General features: G+C 28.6%; 1 protein-coding gene across 2 annotated transcripts in view; it reads left to right on the forward strand.

Moving 5' to 3' along the window:
• The first annotated feature begins 1106 nt into the window (after nucleotides 1-1106).
• Oatp33Ea (Organic anion transporting polypeptide 33Ea) overlaps nucleotides 1107-10875 on the forward strand; it is a 24985-nt gene continuing 15216 nt past the window's right edge. The window contains exons 1-2 of one of the 2 annotated variants that reach the window (XM_017902886.1): nucleotides 1107-1278; nucleotides 9277-9470. In XM_017902886.1, the coding sequence (XP_017758375.1) occupies nucleotides 9290-9470 (181 nt within the window). In that variant the 5' untranslated portion in view covers nucleotides 1107-1278; nucleotides 9277-9289. Of the gene's footprint in view, nucleotides 1279-7314; nucleotides 7482-9276; nucleotides 9471-10875 lie in introns of those variants that run through there. The other variant, XM_017902887.1, reaches the window with a different exon arrangement.

A 10875-nucleotide genomic window follows, 5' to 3' on the forward strand; every position in this document is an offset into this window, starting at 1 on the left:
CTTAATTAAACTATTAGACATTCAATTTTGAGATTCAACAATAGTTAATGTTTATTTATATTATTAAAAACAGCCATGATTATTCAATTATTATAAATGGAGTATGTCTGTGTTTTAAATAATTAAAATTTATAGAATTGAAATCTCAATAAAATTTTTGAAAAATTTAATTAGTTTAATTTTTTATTTCGTTTATATTTTTCTAGAAATATTTATTTTGGTTTACAATAAAATTTTTTGTTTCGTACATTCCTTTTTATTTATACGATTTTTCATGTCGCATCTTCAAATACGTTTAATTTGTCTTTTATAAGTAAAAGTAATTATTAATTGCTACACGTTAAATAAAGTTCGTAAATTTGTTTAAATTATTTTAACCTAAAAGCAGAGTAACAAAGAATACTATATTTATTTACGAAAAATGATTCGGTAGTTTTCCCGAAAGAATGATAATCATATAATATACATACTATCGTTAAATAATAATTGTCAATAAAATAAGTATAATAACATTAAATATTTATAAATTTCCTTAACTATTATCATATGCTTACCTACACACTAAATTGCAATTTGAAAACAAGGTATAAATCATCCTTAGCGTCTTTAAATGACTTATAAACACAAATAAAATAGTATTTACATGAATACGTAGTTCAAAACATTTTCCGTAAACATGTTAGTCATTTTACAAACTCCTCTTGTCATATCAATAATTAACATTCTGTCACTGACTAGAGATATTACTCGCATAAACATCGATTCCATTTTAAAAAGTAAATCACTCGAAACATTGCACATGTCAATTACGTATACACTATTGCGCATATTTCGGAATATCTGTTTGGAAAAATGGCAGATAAAGTTGTGAAGCGACGTGACGCTACAAAGCACTCGCGTACCTAGCATAGACTACAACCACTCGCGGCGCGCATTACCCTCGCGTTCGATTTATCGACCGACCGCCGTGCGCAAAAGCGATAAGATGTCAGCACTGTTGCTTCATTGATAACGCGTTCACTGAATGACGCCCCGCTTATCATTCGTTTTGATAGAGAAATAGTAGGGGAGCATTGCCATTGACACAAGAGCGAGCCTCAGTTACCCTGCGTTTATTCGCGTAAACTTGAGCGCTCATAGCGCCCAGTGATTTTTGAGTTACTCGTCAGACGAGAGAGGTCACGAGCAAGGAAAGACTCGAGGATCGCGATCCAGATAGGACTCGCGACCTGGAAGTCCTTCCTGAGTCCATGCGGAAGCACGTGGCCTAAGGTCAAGGTGAGACTAATAGAATTCTCGCGTGTCTTCGCTTCCTCCTCTTGCATACTTTGTGCTGTCCGTCGTAAGTGCTAATGTTCCCATTAGGATCGCCTGTATTCGAACAGGATTATGTTACGCATTATCAATCCATTGTATATGGTCGAGTGCTTTTATCACGGTGTATAGCGAATGATCTAAATACATCTCACGATTTCTCTTAACATGCAATTTGTCAGATATATATCGTGTCCTATAAAACTAATGGATTCTTTTGGGAAATAAATATTCTTTTGATCAGTGAATCATGGTAAGTAAGTAACAATATGTTAGTATTTCTTTTTACACGCTGTTCTGGTTACTTGTTAGGCATATTATTTTTTCATTTACTCACTCTTATTGTCAAAATTGTAAATCGTATATTATACGGTATAACCTTCAACTTTTTTTTTTAATATTATTTATTTAAATTTTTTAGAAGAATGACAGTTTTAAGTTACTTTTTATTGTATTTTTATTTAATTGTTAATTCTGGAATTATTCTTATTTTTGATTAAATTTTTTTATTTTTGTGAGTCTGCTGTAGGTAACTATTATATGATCTCGAAAGATGTTTTTCTATCGGCATTCGTTACTATTGCCATCTGTTAACCGGTTTTTGTGCATCTACAGCTTTGTCATGCACATGTGCAAAATATAAAAATGGTCGACTATCGATGTGGTCGATATCTTTTTTTAGCATCTCATGAAGTAAACTTGTGCTATTTTAAAGTAGAATTATACTAATTGCTGTCATCGAGATGAATTTTATTAGTTGATTGAATTTACTGAATTCTTGTTTGCACGAAGAACTTTATCATTTTTACTCCCTAGATTGTTTATTGCTTATTTTTAAAAATAATCCACTTTTTCGAATAATAAATTTCAAAATTTTATTATTGACTCCAAAAATGATCAGTTTTTAATTTGATCAGTAAACATTGTTTAAAATGATATATAAAAGAAGTCGTATTACTTTATTAATTGTAAAAGTTTGTAATGCAGATTCTTATCAATTACAGTTCAAAATACTAATTTTAAATAATAAATTTCAAATTATTATTATTAATAGCAAATATTGGTAGTATTTGGGTCAGTTATTAATTATTTCTTAAAATAATATTTTTTTTTTAAATTGATCACTTTATTAATTGGATAAATCTGTTCTCTAAGCTCTTATTAATTATTATTTAAGAAGCCAATTTTTAAGACACTATTTTTCAAAATTTCTCAGAATTATTATTTTGCAAATTATTATTTATTTTCTTTAATAATAGTTTCTAAAAAATAGTCTTCTTTAAACAATAATCCTCAAAATAATACTTTCAAAAATTTCATTATTAATTGCCAAGATATATATTGTAAATTTTCAAAATTATTGTTCTATAATCTACCAGTTAATTACTTCCCAAAATACTATTCCTTCTAAAAAATATTCTTCTTCAAACAATAATGTTCAAAACACTATTTTCCAAATTTTATTAGTAATGACCAAAATGTATATTTCAAATTCTCAAAATTATCATTCTACAACCTACCAATTAATTATTCCCTAGACAAATAATTTCCTGAATACTCTAATTCTCAAATAATATTCTATTTCAAACAATAATCCCCAAAATAGTATTTTCCAAACAAATAATTTCCAAAATACTATTCCGTTTCAAAATTGTGAAAATAATCTTTTACAAAATTCGATATACCAATTGCAAAATATTCTGCTGCAAATGTAACTAGGAAAATGTAAATAATATTCTCTTTCAAACAATAATCCCCAAAATAGTACTTTCCAAATTAATAATTTCCAAAATACTATTATTCCGAAAATACTGTTTTATAGTTGTGAAAATAATCTTTTACAAAATTCGTTATACCAGTTGCGAAAAATTCGCGCTGCAAATGTAACTAGGAAAATGTAATTCCCAAATAATAATCCCCAAAATAGTATTTCTCAAATTAATAATTTCCAAAATACTATTATTCCGAAAATAGTGTTTCATAATCGTGAAAATAATGTTCTACAAAATTCGATATACCAATTGCGAAAAATTCACGCTACAAATGTAACTAGGAAGTTCGCGTGGCAAAAATTCCCCGATCGAGATTTTCGTTCTCAAGTCGAATACTGGTCTTATTTCGACTTGGTTCGGTTGCGTGAGTCTATCTCGAAGTTAGGTCCGCGATTCTTCGCATGCTTCTAGTAGCCTGACGAGGCGGAAGTAACAATCGGCTGGAACTCCGTATTAATGCAGTCTCCGAGCGTCACAACGAAATCTATACCCAGTTAAATTGCAATTGCGTAATCATCTCAGGTGCCCGTGGTGCACTGGACAATTACCAAGGAAATCGTTGGTAAATAAATCCATTACGTCGTTTGACTTTTTGACATTTACACGAACGGGAAGAAAAATTTATTTATTTTTTTTTCTAGGGATTTTTTTTTTTTAGAACAGGGTTTTCTAGGGATTCTGTTTCTTTTTCTAATAAGGTCAGACTGGACGATAGGATCGGTGTTGTCGCGAGATTGTAGCTACGCGATGATCTTATAGGAGATTTCTTTCTATCGTTTAATACGATAATTTTGGGTATCATTTGTGTCTATTCAGCAGACTCTTGACAATTAGGTCCGCTTTACAAGATCGATGTGGATCATTGTGAAGTGATTTGGGAACTATCATGTTTACACGTGTTGAGAGAAGTGTGATTGTTTATTTATTTATTTATTTGTTTGTTTATTTGATATAGATTTTTGTTAATTATGTTTGTCGAATTTTTGGATATTTCGGATATTTTGGATATTGCATATTTTATATTTAATTTGTAAATATTTTTAGAAAATATTTGTTGTGTGTACAAGTTATGTTTCATTTTATTTTGGCTTCTTAGACTCGTTTTCACTGTTTATGTGAAGCATATTAAGTTTCCAAGCAGTTTGCGAGAGTCTTGTAATTGCTTTTGGTGTCTGTAAACAAGATTTAAAATTTCGGAATATTTTGCAGTAATTTTAAATTTTGTGCATACATTATATTCAAAATTTTTAGATATTCTGTAAAAATATTTCAGTTGATTCTAATATAAAATTTTCTAAAATTTTTTAATAATTTCAGTGTCCATTCATTGCATTTAAAATTTTCTTTTCATATCCATTTTCTTAAATTCTTCGTGCAGTTTTTAGTTGCTTTGCATAAATATTTTGCAAAAGTACCGAATATAAGATGCATCTAGAACCAAAAATGAAACTTCTGAATATTTTGTAGCAACTTTGCAACTATATTTTATTTCGTAATATCCATGAATTACATTCCAAATTTTTAGATATTTTGTAAAAGTATTTCAATTGCTTCCAATTTCAAATTTTCCAAAATTTTGCAATTATTTTAGTATCCATTTATTGCATTCGAAATTTTCAGAAATTTTGTAAAAGAATTTCCGTTTTTTCTCTTCGTATCCGTTTTTCTTTAATTCTTTATCCAGTTTTCAATTGCTTTGCATAAATATTTTGCAAAAGTTCCGAGTATAACGTGACTTCAGAACCAAAAATGGGATAAATTTTGCAGATTTAATTCACCTTCGTCAAAATATTCTTCTCCTGCCTATTAACGATATTTCAATATTTTGGTACTTGAATTGCAATTGTTATCTGTATTTACAATCGCTCAGCGTATGATATGTTACTAAGAAATCGCGCATGATATTCTCCTTATATCTAAATTATCACTGATAAGAACCATTGTGTCCGTTTATATAATCTGTCTATAAAATTACCTACAACGAAGGGAAAACTAAGAAATTACATAAATATTTCGAGAAGATAATGATCGATCAGGACTGTGATCATAATTAAAAATAAATAATAATTTTAAATACCGTGAAATGTGAGAAAACGAAAAATATCGGGACTCCAGGAGCGTAGCTTATTTTTCATCGCTATCGTTGTACCAACTGTTCCCCTCGTCGATTCTCTTATCGTAATTAGATAATTTAATTTTTCTACACTGTTTTCAACAAAAGGGCAGATTTACGTCGGGGAAACACATAAAATATTTTTCAAACAATTCGGTGCACCAAGTGAGCAAAATTAGAAATTAAGTTTTGTTCCTTCGACTCCTTGATCTTACTGAATAGAATTGAATTTCAATTTTGATTTTAATTGATAAAATTGAATTTCAATTTTTATTTTGCAGAATAGAATTGAATTTCAATTTTGGTTTTGCAGAATAGAATTGAATTTCAATTTTTATTTTGCAGAATAGAATTGAATTTCAATTTTGGTTTTGCAGAATAGAATTGAATTTCAATTTTTATTTTGCAGAATAGAATTGAATTTCAATTTTAATTTTAATTGATAAAATTGAATTTCAATTTTGGTTTTGCAGAATAGAATTGAATTTCAATTTTGATTTTAATTGATAAAATTGAATTTCAATTTTGGTTTTTCAGAATAGAATTGAATTTCAATTTTGATTCTACAGAATAGAATTGAATTTCAATTTTGATTCTACAGAATAGAATAAAATTTCAATTTTCCAAATAATTCGATACAGTGAGTGAACGAAATTAAAAATTAAAATCTCAATTTTAATCGTTAATTCGACTCTTTTATTTTACGCAATGGAATTGAATTTCAATTTTGATTTTACATAATATAATTGAATTTCAATAAAATAATTGAATTAGTATTTTATTTATTAAACCAATTTTTGTTACTGAATATTTTGACGTATTATGTTAGAATATTCGATTTTTAGTAATTTTAACGCAAAAATAAAGACATAAATAATATACGATATTTTATATTAATTAAAAATTAATGTTCATGTTATATACTATAATATTGTATAAATATATAAATAATCGCGATGAAAAATAAATATGTAATTATGTACATTATAATGTACGTATAATGCAATGTATAGTTAAATATAATACAATAAATATAGTATTTATTATTATAATGATATACAGAGTTTGGTTAGGTTAGGTATACAAGGTTAGGTTCCACATAACGTTAGACACGATTTCTCAAGTTCTTGCGATAATCTGACGAAAGAATGTTGTAAACAAAAGTTGATCAGTTTTCAGTTGGCAATATAGTGCAATAAAAAAATGTGTTTTTTGAAAATTTTCAAGGTCACCTTCATTTGTTTGAAAAGCACTTTATATTTCTGACTTATTATTATAATAGTTCGTATCTAGACGAATTCAACGACCTAGCATACCATAACCTTCGCATGATCTTGAAGGCAGAGAAATGAAAATTATGTAATAACAATTAAAACTGGATAAAAAATAGTGTAAACATGTGAAATATTAAATACAGTATATACAAGCTTAATAAAACTTAAAATAATACTTAATACCACAACAATATTTAAATTTTAATAATGTAGCAATTAGTATAATGAAGTAAATGAATTTTTATCTGTCTTCACAGAAAACAAAATTTTGCCATAAAGAATAATCCACAACAAAGTATCCACACCTGAAAAAACTGAAAAAACGAAAAATTCCATAACCTAGAAGATGTTTCAACTGCATTGATAAATCAGGTGTTAAATTAAAGAATAATCCAAAAAATGTTTTCCACCTCGGATTATTTTTACGCACAATATCAAAATTCACTGATTTATCACATATCGCAAAATTTTGATCATTTCCCAGCACGAGTTAAACGAACGAAATATTCTTGAAGTAGATAGTAGCTGCAAACATAGATTCGTGATAAAATTATGCAACGAGAACGAGTAATTTACACTAGACGTATTTCCGTCGAAACGGTAAAGAATTGGCAAGATGGAAGCAAATATGGCGGCTGCATGCTAAATCTCGTTAAACAATTAAACAGCTTATAACGATAGATAACGTCTTTATCGCTGTCGAATGAATCGAATGGGAAGGAGATGTGCTCCGAAGTTAACGTAATCGTCAGAATCGTGACCTTAGCCTTTTAATCCCCAGCGAGTGATCTACAGACTTCTCTCACAAGTTGATATCGCGAATAAATTAGCGAGTCGCTATCATTGCACCTTTATCGAGAAGATGTACAGTTATCGGTTACTGTCGTGAAATTCGATTTATAATATTACTGTTTACTAACTTTCCCTGTCTCTTTTTATTTTGGAGAGTGTGAAGAGAGTGATCCTCGTGATAACACTATTTGGGTATAAAGTGTAACAAAATATAGTGTATGTAGTGTTATGTAATTATGCAATACAGTTTAAAATTATATATCTCTTTCCTCTTATTTTGGAAAATGTGAATAGAATAATACTGGTGATAAGACTAATTTGGATATAATGTGTAACAAAATATAGTATATATAGTATCCTATAATTATGTAACACAGTTAAAAATTATTATTGTGACTCTGTTGTATTATATATCTCTTTCCTTTTATTTTGGAAAATGTGAATAGAGTAATCCTCGTGATAACAATATTTGGGTATAATGTGTTACTAAATATAATATATATAGTGTCCTATGATTATGTAACACAGTTAAAAATTATTATTGTGACTATGTTGTATTATATATCTCTTTCTTTTTATTTTGGAAAATGTGAAGAGAGTGATTCTAGTGATAACACTATTTGGGTATAATTAAACTAAATAACTGTAACTGAATATAGTATATATAGTGTCCTATAATTATGTAACACAGTTAAAAATTATTATTGTCTGTGTTGTATTATGTAATATATATTATAGATTATTATTGCAACTGTATTATATTGTACATTGCATGTTATAAGTTATTGTTATGTCATAGTGACGTGATGAAAGTAAATGAGTGTATATTAATACAGAAGGTTATGTAGAGATAAATAATATTCATTTTTAATAGTCATTTTTAACTTTGTCGAAAGTAATTTTATGTTTTCAGTAGAAATGAAAATTCTGAGGTCACACATTTTTATTAGTTTGATATTATTTAGTTATTAATTATAAATAATGTAAATAAATGATTGGTTATTTGATAGGAGATTTATGTTTGTGGAAAGATACATAGGGATATGAATCGTAATAAGATTTGTGATGGTATGGGTTAGCATTGACTTGGATTGGATTGTATAGTTATTTACAGTAATTCGTTTGATATCATTGAATATTGGCGTTAAGTGTATTTTAATTTTTTTTGAAGTTGAAATATTTTGTAGAAGAGAATTGGGGACGGATATTTTCGTGGTTTGGTGTAGAAGAAAGGACTTTAAAGATTGTAAGAGGGGTGGAATTAGAACTAGAAATGTGCTTCCATATTTTCACTAGAATGTTGTATTTTCATTATTATATGATTACTAGAATATTGTATTTCTACTGTTACTAATACATTCACTGTTATATTATATTTCCATTACTAGTCGTCTTTCTACTGGAATATTACATTTTTAGTATTCCCTATATTTTCACTAGAATATTATCTACATTATATTTTCATTATTATATTTTTACTAGAATATTATATCTCCACCATTTAGTAAATTTTCACTAGAATATTATATCTCTACTATTCCCTATATTTTCAATAGGATATTATATCTCTACTATTCCCTATATTTCTACTAGAATATTCTGTCTCCACTATTCCCTAAATTTTTACTAGAATATTTTGTCTCCACTATTCCCCAAATTTTCACTAAAATATTATATCTCTACTATTTCCGAAACTTTCACTAGAATATTATATCTCCACTATTCCCTATATTTTCACTAGAATATTATACCTTTATTTACTACTATCTATATTGTCACTAGAATATTACATTGTTATTATCTCTATATTTCCACTAGATTAATATATCAACACTATCACCTGTATTTCACTAAACTATTAATCAAAAACACTCACATAACATCGGTGAGAAATATAAGGTAGTTCCAAATTCATTTGGAACATAATCATAAAATTAAAAAAAAAAAAAAAAAATACATAAATCGTTCGATTTATCGAACTTTTGGAAAATAAAATACACGAATGTTACAGCGTAGTCGGAGGGATGAGCAAAGGTTGTGGATTCTGCGGGATTTATCCCCGATGGCTACGAGATCGAGCCACCCGGAAAAATTTTATCGCGGTGTACGGCCTTCTTGGTACTGTGCAGGCAATGGCCTTTATTTACATCGTTGTCACCCTCACGACCTTGGAAAAGAGGTTCAAAATACCTAGTCGTACAACTGGTAAGAACTTCCTGATGTCACTCATCTGCCTCTTCGCTTCATTCAGCACGCTTGGAAATTTGTAATTCAAATTTCATATTACTCTCTCTATCAATCACTATGCTAATTATTGCTTTTACTATAATACAGTTCTACTTATCTGAACATATTAATACATAAATTTTTGTCAATTCTAGAATAAAACTTATTATCTCAAATAATTTCATTGTTCTCGCAATATATCAATTATTCTCATTTGATTTAAATCCATTGAATTATCTTGAAATAAATTCAGATTCTTTCCTTTTGATTTATTATCATTTCTTCCTTTCAATTTTAGATTAATGTCCTTGCATGAAAAATTTTTCACTGCAAATGATTCATGGATATCGTATTGTCGATTAAATAATTTAATTTTTATTAATTTAAGTAATACCAATAAAATGGCAGTTATAAGACAATATAGGGATATTAGAAAATAGCAATTTTTCTAATATTACCAAAAATGACATAAAAGTGGTTTATTCGTGCAATAAGAGTAAGATAATAAGTAAATACGTTTTTATGTGTAACATAAGAATACTAGAAAGTAGCCATTTTGTTTGTATTATTAAAAATGACACAAAAGTAGCAGATTCGTGTAACAGCAATAAAATAGTAACTATTCATGTTCATATATAACCTAAAAATATTAGGAAATAGCTATTTTGTTAATATTATTAAAAATAGCAAACAAATAACACATTCGTGTGACTGTAATAAAATGGTAACTATACATCCTTGTACATAACCTAAGAATATTAGGAAATAGCTATTTTGTTATTATTATTAAAAATAGCACAAAAATGACACATTCGTGTGACAGTAATAAAATGGTAACTATACATCCTTGTACATAACCTAAGAATATTAGGAAATAACCATTTTGTTGGCATTAGCAAAAATGGCACAATAATGGCTCATTCACGTGGCAACAATAAGATGATGGTCATGTGTTTATGTATAAGGATATTAAAAAATAGCCATTTCATCGGTGTCAGTAAACATGACACAGAAACGCCTGATTCATGCATCAATGATTAGACGGATGCATAACGTGGAAAACTCTCGAACGGCTCGAGTATTTCGCGGTTCTTATTTTCACCAGTGATTTCTCTTGTTACTGATACCGAGTAGCCAAGTGTTACGAGTCCGCTCGTGTTAAAGTACTTGGACTTACATTTGCACACGTACACACGTGTGGCCCCGACCAAAGATAAATCGCGTGTCAGTGTGCGTTCGTCTAGTAGGTAAGTAGAGTGTCGTAATCATTGAAGTGAGAAATCTGTCGTTAGAGCAACGAGCACTGGACACGCACTACGAAGACACACGAATTTATGTTTCAAAACATAGTGTCACGTTCGAGAACATGTCGTATGTTTCTCCT

Source organism: Eufriesea mexicana, unplaced genomic scaffold (assembly GCF_001483705.2).
Source record: "Eufriesea mexicana isolate 0111107269 unplaced genomic scaffold, ASM148370v2 scaffold2087, whole genome shotgun sequence".
Lineage (NCBI taxonomy): Eukaryota > Metazoa > Arthropoda > Insecta > Hymenoptera > Apidae > Eufriesea > Eufriesea mexicana.